At 40.9% G+C, this 16,534-nt stretch overlaps 1 protein-coding gene across 1 annotated transcript in view; it reads right to left on the reverse strand.

The window, feature by feature from the left end:
- Positions 1-16,534, reverse strand: part of LOC120502029 (VPS10 domain-containing receptor SorCS1-like) — a 141,722-nt gene that overhangs the window by 31,502 nt on the left and 93,686 nt on the right. The window contains exons 13-16 of the mRNA XM_039709043.1: positions 15,527-15,644; positions 13,679-13,809; positions 6,005-6,118; positions 4,880-5,051 (exon numbers count right to left, since the gene is read on the reverse strand). Coding sequence (XP_039564977.1) covers positions 4,880-5,051; positions 6,005-6,118; positions 13,679-13,809; positions 15,527-15,644 — 535 coding nt within the window. The remainder of the gene's footprint in view (positions 1-4,879; positions 5,052-6,004; positions 6,119-13,678; positions 13,810-15,526; positions 15,645-16,534) is intronic.

Consider the following 16,534-nt stretch of genomic DNA (forward strand, 5'->3'; position numbering starts at 1 on the left):
AATTACTACTAGCTTTGCATCTTTAATTTGAGTACATCAGCAATCAAACAATCCTAATGCTAAGCTCATCTCCAGAAACTTTAGCTGAGTTGAATACTGAATTGCACCAAACAATAGTGCTGAGGTGGGAAATGTTAATGGCACTGAGCCCCCAGCAGGATCCCCAAGCTCATTAAATGTACCCAAGACACAGTGTACTTTGTACAGCCATGTATCAACATTGTATTACAGAGAGCCACGGCAGTCTTTAGGAAATTCAGGGCGTCATTTGTATGTTCACATGGTAAGAGAGAGTCCTCTGGATTTATGAGCAATCACTACACAAATGCAAGGCATGGGGGGTATGAGGCAGAAGGGAATAAAACATCACAAAGTTTTACTCAAGGTCATGCAGAAGGAGCTCAGAGTGCGGTTCAGGAATGAGTTCAGATTGCCTGAATTGTAGCCTGTGGCCTGAAGTGTAGGAACAAATTAGCTTTCCCCACACATTAGTCTAATCCAAACATCACACAGCAGCAGCAAGCAGTTAAAAGCAAGCCAAAATCTACTCCCAGTGGAGCGACTTTGCCAAGTGAGAACTGAGGCAGACCTGGAATGTCAAAGATTTTTGGCTGTCATTTTATCAAGATAAAAAATAAATTAGATGAGGCAGTTTCTCTGTGAATTATCTGTAATGAAACAGTCAAAGCCCTGAACCTTCCTGCCCTGAATGTCTTTACCATCCATTTCCTCAGCAAAGATGTGTGAGCAATGGGATGAAACAAGTTTGAAAGCCATTGTGCTGAACAGCATTGCTCTGGAGGCTGCAGCTTTCAGTCTCTGCTGAAGCAGTATAGCAGCACAAGTGTCTGATGTTCATACCAATAACTCCAACACACAAATAACAATTGTGGTCGTGACAGCCAAGAGACCTACGTGACAATGTGATCAGGAAGGCACACAGAAACAACACACACTTAAAAAAATTCCTCTGTTTTCTACAGCAGAGAAGCAAAACATGTCAAGGACGTTGGGTTGAATAACTTAAGTAGGAAAAGTGCCTTCGTAACTTCACATTTTGGATTTCTTTTGCTGCTGTCCAAAAATAAAGCAAGGATTCAGGTTTTCAGGCTGAGAAATTACTCTTGTTGAATGCTGCAGTGTGAGAGGTACCAGCCCTGAGTGTCTGCATGTAGCCCAGGCCAGGGCAAAGGATTTACCTTTAAACTGGCAGCATGTTTAGGCAATGAAAAATTTGCATTTAAGCATAGCTAATTACCTTATGTGCTGTCACGCAATAACAAAAATGCTGTTGGTATTCTGCTTATCTCATGGAAATTTAAGAGTAAAATTCCCAGCTTAAGTATGATGCCTTGCTTATTAAACACTTCCAAAATACTTCATAAAATGCAACACATGATAGTTATTAAGGCAATATTGATGATTCCTGGCTATTGTCACCCACTAAAAAACCCATGATGATTACACCCAGATTAATTGGTCAAATAACTTGGCCAAACCTTTCCAATAATGGGACCATAAATAATAAGTGCAAGGTGACCTTGCAAGTGATTTAGAGGAAGTCATACAGAAATTCTAAAAGGTGATCAGTGACATAGATCACTTTTGAAAGAATTCTTTAAATCATCTTCACATGATTTAAATATGACCTGTTGGTTAGGTTTGCTTTTAATGTTATTTATATGCTGCCAGATATAACTGCTTCACAGGAAAATGTCATGCGAGTCAGGGTTAGAGAAACTGGGCCAGAATCCCAACTCTCAGAAATCAGCAGTGCTCAGTGTGCTCCTGGGTTTGGTTCCTGCCCTCCCTCCACTTGCACAGACTTCAGTGATGATTTTCTTTTGTGTCTTCTTCAATAGCAGAACACTTCTGAATGCCTTGTCCTTGCTTCTCTTGGGGCATCTTTTGCTCACATTGTGTTTTTGTCAGAATGCACAGTTGTGGCTCTCAGCATCACTACAGGCACAACCAGGCTCTACAAGGAACCACTGTGCTGTGGTTCCTGCCCCTAAATCCCAGACCTGAGTGAAAACATCAGCTTTTTACTGCTGCCATTTGTCTCTCCCTGCCCTCTTAGCAATCTGCTCCACTACAGAGACACAGTGAATGTTCAGGGCCTCCAGTGAACCTGCTTCTGTAGTTTGTTCCTCTTTTCAAACCCAGGTGGATTCCTAGATGGAGCAGAAAGCCCTAGAAAGATAACAGGAGTACAAATCTCAAACAGACTCTTGTATCTTGGCTCACCAGCTTCTCTCTTTTTTTTTTTTCTTCTCTTTTCCTGCAGATCAAGTGGAACATGGGCATGTAAAAAGAGAGCTGGGAGGCTGCAGTGTATGAAACAGCTCTGCAGATTTGAAGGCTTCAAACAAACTGTCTCAGAGGGATACAGGAAATGTTAAGATGCAAAAGGAAAGGCCCTTGCCTTTTCACACCCTAAAAGATACCAGCTGTCACTCACACCAAAGGAGGAGTCCTCACCAGGGTGTAGCACTCTAAAATACTGCCCACCACTCCAGGAGGAAAGGGTTTAATAGGACACAATTTTTTTCACATGCTGTTGTAGGAAAAGATGTGCAAGGTGACATATCCAGACCTTTTAAACTTTCATGATGCCTTCCCCTCAGTTGAGATGGAGTGGCACAGATTTTTTGGATACTGATCATCCTGGACTGTACTCTGCTATACACCTGTGCAGGGCAGAACTAAATAGAAATTGTCAAGTTCTTGTCTTGTGAGACCTCTGCCTTGTATGCAAGGGAAAGGAACTTACTTCCCTTTGAGAAGTGGGGTTGGATTAAACAATCTCCAGAGATTCCTTTCAACCTCAATTATGCTGTGAAATCAATATCCATTTTATAAAAGGATGATTGGTCTTTTGATGGGTTGTTTAACTTTTCTAATGAGTGATGTTTTCTGTCACTGAAACAGTTAAATTGGCAAATAGTTTAGTCTACAAAGTTTTGCTGCTTCAACTACATTTTATTGCCCTATAGCTTGCACATAATTGGGCAAATATTCCTATTTGTTGAATCTTTTTTTTGCTGCAACACTCACACAAAGTCATTGTCAGACTGGGTAAAATTTGCCCAAAGGTTTTGTTGGTTGCTCTTTAAGTTGACAAATCTAGGAGCAGGAGGTCAAGATTCATCTAACAGGGAGAGTAATTGGAAAGGCTGGAGGCTGATCAATACTGCTTCAGCCCTCAGAGCAATTCCTAACCTCTTCCTTATCAGATATACTGGAAGAAGAGCTCCCTTTAGATCTCCTCAGAACTGACTCACTCACTCATCAAAACATCTGCTCTGTACTCCTTGACACCCAGCATGAGAGAGGCACCATCTCATACTGGAGAAGGTGTTGCTTCCAGACTCTGGTGCACACTGAAGCAGAGCTGCCAGGAAAGATCAGAATGAACAAAAGAGTCAGAACAATGCACAGCAGCTCCCTGAATGACAGAGTGCTCAGGGTTCTCTTACATGATATGTGAGCTGAAGCACTCACAGAGGAAAGAGCAGGACATTTGTCCTGCGTTTCCCACACTGTGGGTGATTGTCTCTCCCTCTGACTATTGGCATAATTCTTTGATAGATTGTGACTGACTATTCAGATTACCCATCTGCTTCTCCCAGTCTGTTTTAAAACTTTGCTCAGTAGAGAAAGGTGATAGAAAATGCACTTTTTAACTCTTTATTCTTTTTAAGCCTGGAGACTGACTCTTGTTTTGGACCTTTTCCATCTTTAAATGCAGAAATCAATAATTTAACCAGATGAAATTGTATGCTCACACTGTTATTACAGCACCACAGTAGCAATGCTGTATGACTGTCAGTACTGAAATAAGTGATCATATTTTGGAAAAAATAAACATTCAGGTCAAAAACTGCTTTGGGTTAGATATGATTTATCATATGGTATTGCCTTTACAAATCAGGACACCAGTTTCCTGGGAAAAGCATCAATAATAGAGATGTTAAAAAAAATTCTTTCCTCAGAGATGATATTTACTATGGAGAGGGTCAGAAGTAATTTCCTTGAATACTCTAATAAATACTCTAAACTAAAAAGGGATGTACATCCTCCCTCACTAAAAGGGGATGTACATTGTCCCTTGGTGTTGAAGCATACTTGTTTTAGGATTTATTAGCCAGTAAGAGAGGAAAAGGGGTAGAAGTTTAAAGAAAACAAATTAGATTAGGGGAAAAAGAGAAAACTGCTACTTCGTGAATGTTCTTGCTTGTGCACCACTAGTCAAATACAGATAGAGAAGTGCTGAAAAGAAAAAAGAGGTGAAAATATTTAAATACTTTTTTCTATGGATTCAGGAATGGAGGGAGCAGAACAATGAAATACCAACTTAAGTTACAGATATAATAAAAACACAGAGCCTGAATCAGCTTCACAATAGCAATGAATTTCAGACTTAATCCTGCTGAGGACATCTTGAGATTTCACCCATAAATGCCTAAACAATATGCACCAACTTGTGTGATGGGGACCCAGCTGCATGTGTACTATTTGTCATTTTTGGTTTAAAGCCAGTGGAAAACAAATATGGAAATTCAGTTTCAAAGAACAGCAGGAAGCAAAAAGCATAATTAAAGATGGGCGATCAGAATTCAAACTCACAGTCTTCAGCTCTCCTGTGAAATTCCCAAATTAAACCAATCCCCACTTTCTATCAACATCTCCCACACATTACCCTGGGCACCACAATGACAGCCCTTTCATCTCCATACACTCTGGAGCAAATGCCACCCAGCCACATCCTGGCCGCAACTGACTTTATACCACCCTGTCCTGCTTCACTTCCTCGCAAACTCCTCCTGGCGTGAGTCCCACTGAGACGGACCTGGGGTGAGCGTCCCGCAGAGCCTACCTCCTCCAGCTGCACCAGGAAGGTGACGTTGTGGCCCTGCTGGGCCGTGAGCCGGCCGTCGGCTGTGACGATGCGCAGGCCCTGGGGAGGTTTGCCCGGGCACTGCTGGGGCTTGGCCGTGTACCTCTCCCGCACCCCGTCCGTGCAGTTGTTGGAAACGACCTTGCGGTACCTGCAACGGGACAGGGAAAGCCCTGCCAGGTGCTGACAGGGAGCACTGCAGGGTTCGCTGGGAAAAGGTGCCTTTAGGCTAAGGAGATTGTTAGGAAACAAAGATTCCCAAATGTATTTCAGTATTTGTCTCAGCCAAGAAGTGTGCCCAACACATCAGTAACTCATACTGTTGTTAATGGCATGTGGTGATTTCTGGCAGTATTCCCATTCCCTGATACCATATAAGGTACCATAAATTGCCCAAACCATAAAATATGTGTTAAACAACTATAAATTTATAAATAAATCATATACACATACAGTATGGCATTGTATTCAATTATTACACTGTGGGGCAAGTTTAACAACTTTTCTCACGTTCTCCACTTTGTATTAGTTGTGAGTTAAGTGACTCTAAAAATGCAACCCTCAAGGGCTAGAACAATAAGAATTGAAGCAAAAAGCAAATTCTGCCCATCTTTCAGTGTACAAACCCTCCAAACACAGCTTGGGTTGCTTTGTTTGCTTTAATCACTTGCATCATATATGAAGTCTGCCAGAATCTTAACTTAAACTGTATCTTCCATTGGCTTCCAGAAGGGCCAAAGAACAGTCAGCATTCAGGCTAGCTGCCCATCTATTACTTCACTTCACATATACATCACTTCCATCTCTCTCCACAAATTTATCTTCCAGTGTTTCTGCCTCACCTGATCTCACAGGATTTTAAGGGGAGCCTTTCCAGAAACATTAATGATTTGACCTTACAGTCTCCCCCCAAGTTTTTTTGAGGCATCATCTTCCAGAGAAAAGCCTGGGCCATACATGATGGAGATGACAGATGTGCAACTCAAAAAAGGTGGTGATGAAGGTGTTCAGCCAGCTCTGACACATCTCCATAGGTGGAATCTGCAGTTGTCATTGGGTTAAATCCATATGGGTGCTCTAAGTAAAGCCTGGTGAGCCACTTACCCAGTGCTGTTGAGGTAACTCTGTCCAAGGCTGCAGTCTTTTGATAAGGAGGATGGGTTATACCAAAATGCTGGTAAACACTGGCCATTGCTGTGGCGCTCATATCCATAATCACTGTGGTGACATAAAAAGAAACCATCACATAAAACCCCAAAAGAACAAACACCGTATTAGCTTACGCCTTCTACTGTTAATACAAGTTTTGATTTTTCTCTGTTTACTAGGATTTCTGATTTTATTTTTACTGACAGAACAGATTCTTCATTCTACTTCAGCTTTTTTAATTGGGGTAGTTATCTTGCATAAATCCCACTATGAAAAGAAGAACCAGAGCAGGTAGTTTATGAGTATTGCATCAATTGTTCTCTCTCCACAGACTAACAGTACCTCTCAGGATCAAATCTAGGCTCAAATATAAAAAAACCCAAACAAACAAACTCCTCCCTCAAAAAAACCCCAAAAAACAAAACACAAAAAAACCCCCAAAAACCAGAAATCTAAGCTAAGTTAAATCACTGTCTCAGTCATGTCTTAGAAAATTGAAGGGCTAAAAAGCTAATTGCATTTGGAAACGATATCACACAGGATGCAGAGAAAAATTTACAGCCCTGAGAGAGCTCTTGCCTGAAGACATTAACAGCATATTTGGTAATGGGAAAGAATTCTGTGATCTTCAATTCTCTTTTTGTTTGGAAGAGGAAATGCTACCAAAAATCACATGTTAGAAACAAGTCAAACTTTAGTCTTTTGTCACAATTGGAGCTTAGTTATGACTAGATTTGCTTTGGTTTCACTAAAAACATTTCAAATTGTTTCTGATTCCAAATAAACAAAGACTCTATAAAAAATGTTATTGCAGGGAAAAAAAAATCCAGCTAACAGAAAATGTCTTTAATCAGTATTCCATTCACATGTGGGTTTACTTTCCAGCCGTTGAGTAATGAGGACTGCTGGGTTGGATAATCATTCTTATTCCTTTTACTAAGCCTTCTCCATAGTTCATAATGGGGCAGTAATGGGATGTTGTTTCTGAGAACTGCTATACAGAGTCTACCAACTCCATTCCAATATTCCAGTTACAACACAGTCCTTGATCTTAAAATGGCACTTTTCTGCAACATATTTTTTACTTATTACCTTTAATGCCTTGCTACCAAGTAGCCTGATTTTCCAAGAGAAGAGGACTAGGGCAGCGTTAGATTATGTGATTAAGGGCTCATATTTGTAGATGTATGTAAAGAAGCAGAGAGAAAAAACAGGAGATGGATGAACCCCCAACAACCTGATCAGAGTTAGTGAAGCTCCTGCTCCAGCTCCTCCCAGAGCTGCCCCAAGGCAGCCATCAGGATGAGACCGACCAGATCATCAACAAGAGAGATATTTATAGAAAAATATTAACAACAAGAAGAGTGTTTAACTTAATGAAGACTTTGTTCAAGTACCTTAAAAATAAAATGTAGTGAGTGACTAGTAAACAATGTTAAGAAGTTTGGTACCAGTCTAAGATATAAGACAAAGAAAAAAAAAAAGGAGACAATGTTTTATCTTTGTTAAGATTTTTGTAGTGGTTATCAAGAAAAGACATTGGAAATAATTCAGTCACCACACTTCTGCTTCAACATTTTTCTTCTGAATAAAGAAAAAAAGTGTTTGGAGGCAATATTAAAATGGCAAAATTAAAAAAAAAATTACATTAGCAAAAGGAAATTAATGCTGCTTATCACTTGAGAAAACTCCTAAACACATATTGGACTGCACAACTGTTCCAAAGGAACATTTTGGCAGCTGTGGTGCTTGGGGTATCTACAACAAGTAATTGAGAACATACTTTAGGAAACAGCAATACAGTAGATGACCTAAACGGTCTTTTCCTCATTTTTTTGGACTGAATTTTCATCAATCTATTTACTCAGATGGTTCCAACTCAGTGCTGCTTAATTGCTTTGGAAGCATCAGCCAGCCAATTCTCCACTGCCATGTGCTTCTATAATCATCCTTGTTGGAATAAGAACACTATAGCTGCAGAATACACTTCGTAATGAAGAATAACACCATTCTGATTTGCTTGGAGAAAACAAATATTTACATACAAATGGGACTCCTGTATTTTTGTAATTCATTTGTAAACACTCTGCAGCACTGTATTCCTAAGTTATCGTGTGTGACTCTAATTAAAAAGCTGTAACACTGTACAGTCAGACAGTGCTCTGTAATCAGGTGAAAACAAAACAAACTAATACAGTGAAATCTGCCTCTGAGGGGATCAGTACTCACAATCCCATTTGTTGCAGCAGTCTGGGCTTTCTTACCATGCACATGTCTAGATTCAAGCCACTGTTTTGGTTCCTATTCCTACCTGTAAGTCTGGGCAAGCCAATCTGGACTTAACTAGTTCAGATTACTTGGATCATATTTCTCAAAGTCAAGAGAAAGAAATGCTAGGATTTTCCACAGCAGAAATAGTTATAAGCACAGAAGTTTCACAGTGTTGTTTTCAGGCTTGCAAATCATCTGGCTCATTAAGGCCCTACAGAAATATCATCCCAGCAAATGACATGAATTGCTGCTCCATATCCCTCCACAGATGCAGCAGCCACCCGTTCACCTCCGCAGTCTTGGAATCTAATGAATTCCTTGGCTACAGGCTGGTGCACGCAGAACACTGATGCTGACAACAAATTGCTGCCTACAATTTGGCACAACAGGCTTTGTAGCAATCAAGAAGCATTACCATCAATTGGATGTCCATAGCACGAGCCAGTACAGCAAAGTCTGGAGATGGGGAAGGCATCAGCCTCAGTCTGCAATCAGCTCCCCGAGTCATTGCCTGGGAACTGGGAATTGGAATTTGCATATATTGATGGTATTTTGTGCCTGCCTGAAAAGAACTCGGGTGACACAGATAATGTATCTCCTACAAAGGAATGGAGCGTTTGCCATCAGGGATTGCTTTATCAGTATGAAGCAGCCTGTCTTGTGGCTCTCATTGATTATGGTTTTAGCCTTTTACTGGTTTAAACTGGAATCCTATTTGTCTTAGTCAAGTAGAATTGCAAGTTCTTTTCTGTAATTAGATACAAATTCATTCCAGACATTTTGTATCTCTGCTTAATACTCATGATAAATTCCTTTATCTAACGTCATTTTCACCATAGGTAATAATCAAAGAAAAGAAATCCCCTAAGGAAATCTGTAATTTGAAAAGAGACCTGACAAACATACTGTTTGGAAGAACTGTTAATTCACATGAAATTATTAAAATCCTACTGCCCTAAGATATAGAAATAACCAGTTAATTTAGATGAGTGATTGCCATGTTCATAGCTTCTAAAAATCAATATATGACTTAGCATGTAATCATAGAAATTCCTTAAGATTAACAGCTTCACCTTAAGGTCAGCTATGCCAGAAGCTGACAGTGCTCCTAGTGTTTTTGCATGCTCCAAACATTTTGGACATTAAATGGAATGGAATTGAGCTATCTCTGAAAAGAGTCACCTTTTTTCAGCAGTTTCCAAAAGCCCTGGTGGGAACAAGTAACTGTGGCCACAGCACTGGAGAAGTCTCACTAGCTTTTTATTCACTTAATACCATTTTCTAATATTTAACCATGATTCAATTGTAGATGCGTATTAAAGGGGAGCTGTGCTTGTTTCCCAGTTCTACAGGACCTGACATGGGATTTAAGTCAGAGCAAGATGGATTCAGCTACAGTCTGAAGTGTGGATCTATAAAGGTGGACAACTATAATTGCATTGCAGTATTTGGAATCGAGCTATACCAGCTTATGTTAATATGGAACCTAAAATCCCAGAATCTTTCCAGTAAATCCATGCCCAGTAGGTATCCAGGCCCTTAAAGATGCAAAGATGCACTGTAGATTTCACACAGTGAATCCGCATTTTCCACAAGCACTCAAAATGAACTAAAAATTCATTCTAAATTACTATTTGTTAGCTAACCAAGCCCAAAACCAAAGGGTGTAAATGTAAGTGTATTTCAGAGCTGGCACCTGCACGATCTGCACGATGGCTGGTGACACACAAACCCAGCAGAATCTGACTACACTCAGTGTCTGTCCCCTGCCTCCCTAGACTTTGTCAGAACAGTTTCTCCTGATGCAGAACTCTGATGTTTTAGCATAGGAACTCACCCCAGCAGGCAGGGCTGTGACAGAGAATACAAAAAGAGCCAGCCAGACCCTTGCTGACATCATCTGTGAAATAAATAAGCAGACCTGATTCCCAGTGGTACCAAGGCACCTTTGTGCCTCTCTGGCTACCCAAACCCACCAGCACCAGTATCAACAGGCTCATACTTCCCAGGAAGGCGTGAGGTATGGGAATACTGACAGAAGAAGCTGTCAGTATTAATGACAGCGGGCTGAGAGGGAGGACTGACAGCGTGACACTCCACTCAAAGCTCCTATTAAAGGACCTGGGAGACAGGTCTGAAGGATGAACAGCACCAAAGGTTTCCATCTGTGTCGAGGAGGTGTTTCTGCTGAAGAGATATCGCTGCAATAACGCTCAGGCGGCAGGAAGGAACACAACGTGAGGAAACCGGGTAAATTAATGCTTTAATAACACCCAAGCAACGGTGCCATCCATTTACCCAAATCAATTAAAGGAAGAAGGAGATTCTCGTTTCCAGGCCGTTGCTAGGACAGCCTTGCCGAGGGCTCCAGCGCATCCAGGGTCCCCATTCCTGAAGCGCTGTTGCCCTCTGGCTGCGAGCATCATTCCCTGCACGGAGAGCCAGGGAACGGCTCAGCCCGGCCCTGCTCAGCCCGGCCCAGCTCTCAGTTCTGTCCAGCTCTCTGCTGGCAGAACAGTCCCCTTCCAAGGCTGGAGGAACCACAGTCGCTGCTAATATCACTCGGTTTTGTTGCTGTGCAAAACAATAAATAAATGTGCCCTTTTCCCCGAGAAAGGAGTACCAATGGGCTGCAAACAGATTTGAAATTAATCTGGAGTTCTGTGATATTACAAGGAAAAAAAAAATCACCTTAGAAAATCTTTGTCTTTCATAGCTGGTATTTTTCCCCTGAACTGATAAAAAAGGACTTGCAGGATTAACAGCAATAACACTTGTTCTCACTTTACCTGACCAGAGAGATACAATTGTTTTTACTCCAATCTCTGACAAGATTAGATGATAAAATTTTCTCCATATAAATTTAGTGTTTAACCAGCAATGACAGCACAATGATAGGGACTGTTGTTTTCTTCATCTCTGTATACAAACATGGGTTCCATAACCACTGACAATATAAAAAGCTGTCCAACTTATTCCAAGATCCAAAAATCAAGTGTGGGTAGCTAAGAAGCTTCTCCCTATCATGTCCCTTTCAATCTCCTTCAATTAAGAGCCCTGCCCAGAAAAAAAAAAAAAAAAAGGTACAGAAATGCCATGAATGAGGATGATGAAAGTGATTGTTTTTTTTCCCTGAAAAGGAAAGAACTCCACAGAGGGTACCCTTCCACAGCAAGAATTCATTCCCTGACTTCCTCCAAACCTCCCTCCAACTTCTGCAGGGTGAATTGGCAGTGAAGCCTCGTGCAGAGTTCAACAAGGCAGGCACTGGAAGTTACAGTGGTGCAGCAGCAGCTTTGCCTTTCTTAGCAGACAGAATTCCTTTTTTTCTCACCATTTTCTTTTCTCCTTTTCTGTCCTACTCTGGCATATCTAAGTAAAACTATGCTGCTGATGAGTATTGTTGGTAAATGTTTCTGAACTGGAAGCTTAAAGCAATATTTCAACCTTTTTTCATCAGAGGCAGTAGGGAAGGAAGCTGAAATAGATAAAATAGAAATCCAAGTCTGAGGACTGTAGGAATAATGAGCTCAGGGAGAACTGGAGGGGACCACAACAGTCTAGTCTAAACCAAAACTGATTGCATGAGAAAGGTTCTTCTTCTGCCTCTTGAAACAGATTTCAGGAGTCTTGTTCATGCATGTGAACTGTGAGTGCCTGTTGTACTTGCCCAATCATCCAAGCTTTCTCTCAGAGATTCTCCCACAGCCCAGCAGAGTCTTTGGAGAAAGTTTCCTTGAGGTGAACATTAAAGAAATAAAAGCATGTTTCCACCAGCAAATGTCACTGTGGTACTTTTGTTCTGTACCTAGCAGCAAAGTTTTATAGTGGCAAGCCACAAAGTCAATTTTAAGGAAATAAATATATTCAGAGGGAAGTGCTGGAAGGAAAGCACATTTTTATCAGAAGTTTCAGGTATGTGTGTCCCTTACAAGTGCCAGGGATTTAAACACTAATGGACTAACTGTGAATCAATTGCATCAACTATTTTATAAGGCCATGAGGTTGGCTCAGCATTGTACTGCATGCCCTGTAAGAGGTTCAAAATCTTCAGGGAATTTCCTTGCTTTTAATGATGGTTTGGGGTTTTTGGTTTGGCTCTTAACTTTTTTACATTACTACAGAAATATTAAATGATTGAAATCCAGGAGCTTTGGACACCTAAATGATATACATACAGATTTTCTCCCTAGAAAAAAACCTAAATGGAATATCAGGAAAAAAGTAACCATATTGACAGAATCTGTGCCAAAATATGTTCATAATTATTTTTGTTTGGAGCAAGAGAATGGACTTTTTTTGGACACAATATAAAAGCCTCCTGTGATTCTGTGATTTTATACAGAAAAAATATTCTATGTTTATGTAGGAGTGAGGAGGGAAACGCTATAAACTTCCATATAAAATATTGATGGGATGAACCTTTTCAGGATTCATATAGCAGATTCTGGGTTTAATTAGTAACATGACATAGAAGGGAAATGCTATAAACTTCCATATAATATATTGATTTTCAGGATTCACATAGCAGATTCTGGGTTTAATTAGTAACATGACATAGATCTGGGTGGGTGAGGCACAAAGGGAGTTTATCAGCACTGCCAAGCAGCCAACACTTCTCTCATCCAAGATACTAAGGAACTTGCAGACTTGGAGAAAAAAGGTAAGAAAGAGATTTCAATAATGTGGTTCCCTGCCTTTTTGTGCAAATTGCTGTGAGTCAGCAGTAATACTGAAATGAAACCAGCAGCTGAAGATTTTATCACGCCATGCATAACTCACCAATGGACTCTATTTCCCATAGCAAACACCAGAGAAGAAAAGGCTTCAGAAGGAGATTAACTCAAAGCATGAAGGCAATATCTGCTGGATACTGTCAAACATGATGGTCCAGATGGAACAAATGACGCAGGAATTCATTTCCTAGATACCTGATTCTAGAAGCTGAAGGCATACTTTGTATATGCACACATTTACTTTTACTCATATATACATATGGGTGTATGTGTGAAGAATTTATTTCATTTTTTACACCATGCTGTTATATGTCTTCAGACTACTCTCAGCCACCCTTGTTCATTGCTAAGGTTAGATGTGCTAAACTGACCTGTTATCTTACTGGTGCACAGGGAATTGACCTGGACAATGGTCTGCTCAGCACTGATTTTGTGGGTGCCTCAGGAGATTACAGATTTACCTATTCCACCTTTCCTTCTTTTAACACACCTGCACGATCAGGGAGCAGCCCATTTCAATACCTACACATTTATTAATTTCTGCTCTCTGCAAGCCTGCAGCCTCTCTGAGGAGCCCTGTGGTGCTGTGTGAGAGCACCCAGTCCTTCTGCCCACTGCTCACCAGTCAAAGTCTGCCTCTGTGCACACACAGGGCTCCGAGGTCATAGCCCCAGCATATTTCCCTTGCATGCATTTCTTCTCTGACTTGCGCTTCCTGTAGATCCTTTTTGCTCCCATGATGCAGGCTTCTCCCTGGAAACAAAACCAGAAACACTTCTTTGACACCCACCAGGCTATTTGTGTCACCTGGTGTTTCCAAGCCTGTGCAATGGGAGGTATTACTCAAGGGAAGAGGATGGGGAGCCAAATGCCACCTCAGTACACTGGAGTTAATTAAAGCTACTGGAGCTCTCACTGAAACTAAATCAACTTCTCCAATACACACTAAGAAATTATCTGAGATTACTTATATATCTTACTCAGTTCCAAATTTGTTCCAAAGCACATAAACATTAGATACAGGCCCATTTCACACCAACTGAAAACACAGTCTGAGGCACACAGCAGGTTTATTTTTTTTTGGTCTGACCGCTCTGGGAATATTTTCATTCAGTAGAAACCTGTAATGTGCATTTATGTAAATACTTCCCATGGATGAGTTTGGTTTTAGGGGATTTGATTTGTTATGTACATGGTAAAATTTCCCATCTTCAGCACTCTGCTTAACATTTTTATCTGGCGAACAAGGCTCAGCCTTGCAATCTCAGTGGAAAGGAAGTCAAAAGGCAAGAGTACACAGAAGCTTTCCTAAAAATAGTTTTGCAAGATCCAAAGCCCATATTCTCAAAGAAATACTGCAAAATCCCTGATATTTTTGCCTATGCAAGCACAAGAAAGCAAAGAACAAAATACAGTGGAGTCTCACTTATTACCTTTTATGCTGTTAAAATTGTTGTGGAAAATTTTTTCATGGCTTTGATTTGATGATTTGATGGCATGAAACAGAAGGGCCTGAATAGCAACTGGTCTGAAATGCTGTCCTTCCTTGAATTTCAAGGAAGCTGTACTGATTTTCAGCATCTAAAGATCTAAGTAATAACTGGTATTTTTAGTGTAGAGTTGTGCTTTGTGTATGCAGCTAGTCTGAGTCAAGCTACTTTCATTTCATATTCATTATTAAATTCTTGCCCAGCAAGATATATACAGAAAGACACCCTTTGATGATATAAATGTGTGCTTTGCTCTAGACTTCAGTGAAGCCTGTGGTGTTTATATAACCACAGAATTTGGGCCATATTTTATTCTAACCTGATGAAACATGGGCTGTTGTGTCTTGGCAGAGCTGGGAAGGTGCCCCGAGGTGGGTGCAGGCACTGTGCAGAGCAGCTCACCTTGCTGGGCATGAATTCCATGGTTCAGAGAGTGATGCAGCAGCTGCATCCAGGATGCACAGGGCAGAGCATGGGGGCCAGTGAATTGGGGATTAAAGTGCCCAACTCTCATAGCAGAGAATTCATGGAACAGGAATGAAAGCAAGTGAGCAAGAAATGAGGCTAAGAGGGCCAGAAATGGAGAAACAAATGCAAAACAACTAGAATGGTCTTCAGACACTGGCTCTGAGGACACGGATGAAGGGGAGAAAGGAGGTAAGGATGGAGAAATTGGACGGGATGTGTAAGAGTGAAGGAGTTCAGGCCTCAGTGGCAGTTCTTCTGCTGTTGTTGTATTGTTTCAAGTCCGCATAAGTCTGAGGTAATTGTCTGTGTGCAGGATGACACCCAAAATGCAGCTGCTCATCCTTCAGGGATCAGAGAGTCTCAATGTGAGGCCAACACACCAGTGCAAGAGAACAGACCCACCCAGTAAGAGGGGAGCTGACACCAAACTGCTAGGAGGAGATATTGTGCTGATCTTGAACTGTAGGATCATTAGCTACCTCAGGTCACATCCCAGCACCCTCACTTCTCACCTGGCTGTGGAGCTGCCAAGGCCTGTAGTCCTCTTCCTCACATCTCCGATCAAAGATGGACTTGTAGTCCACTTTCACCAGCTGCCACTCTGAGCGGTGGCTGAAGTGTCCAAACACACTGCAGAAGGCAGCAGGAAGAACACACAGTAAAGGGAAGTCTGGTAGTTACAGAGGTACAGTCACCACAATTTCCAAGAGAGATCAATTGCTTTAACAGTGAGAGTCCCACTCATTTTCACTGGACTGACAAAGTGAAACTTAGCCTGATAAATATCTACAACCCTATTACAAACTGCAAAATTGCATGGAGCTTTCAGTCTGTTCACTAAGACCCTTCCACTTATGACAATATTTACAATTACTGAACTGGAAGAGTCAAGAGAAGACTTGATTTGTGGCTGGAGACAGTAATACCTTCAAGAGTTTTATCTGAATTTTAAGCTTTGGGAATCCTTTCCACACAAATTAAAATCAGAACCTGAAGGAACATTCTTCATACATCTTTATTAGCTCAGGTTAGTTTCCAAGCCATATATTCTGCTTATTACAGGTCAGTCAGAAATACTTCTCGTTTTTACAATCTGATTCCAGATAAAGTATCACAGTTTCTGGAATACTGAGTCCAGATTTATGCATCATGCAGAACTCAGCATACCACATTGAAACTAAACATAATTTTTCATGAGTCAGCCTTGAGGCAACATTTTGTCATTCATTTTTACAAAAGAACGTCTTCACTTATCTGTGTCTCATTAAAAGAAAAAGAATGTAGCAGCAAAAACACAGTTACAAAAAAATACCACACCATTTTTCTTTCAAATATTAATCTGTCAATAGTAACTCTGCTTTATATCACATTCAATTTGAGGAGTCAGGTTTCATGCTGATAAACTAAGTGATAATGTGTTTGCAGCTTGCAAGGAGCCATGTTGCTAATCCCTCAGTCCTATCACAAATAAGCTGATGATTTAGCAACAGAAGACTGCACACTCTTGACTGCAGATCATA

Source organism: Passer montanus, unplaced genomic scaffold (genome assembly GCF_014805655.1).
Source record: "Passer montanus isolate IOZ18808 unplaced genomic scaffold, ASM1480565v1 scaffold21, whole genome shotgun sequence".
NCBI classification, from domain to species: Eukaryota; Metazoa; Chordata; class Aves; order Passeriformes; family Passeridae; genus Passer; species Passer montanus.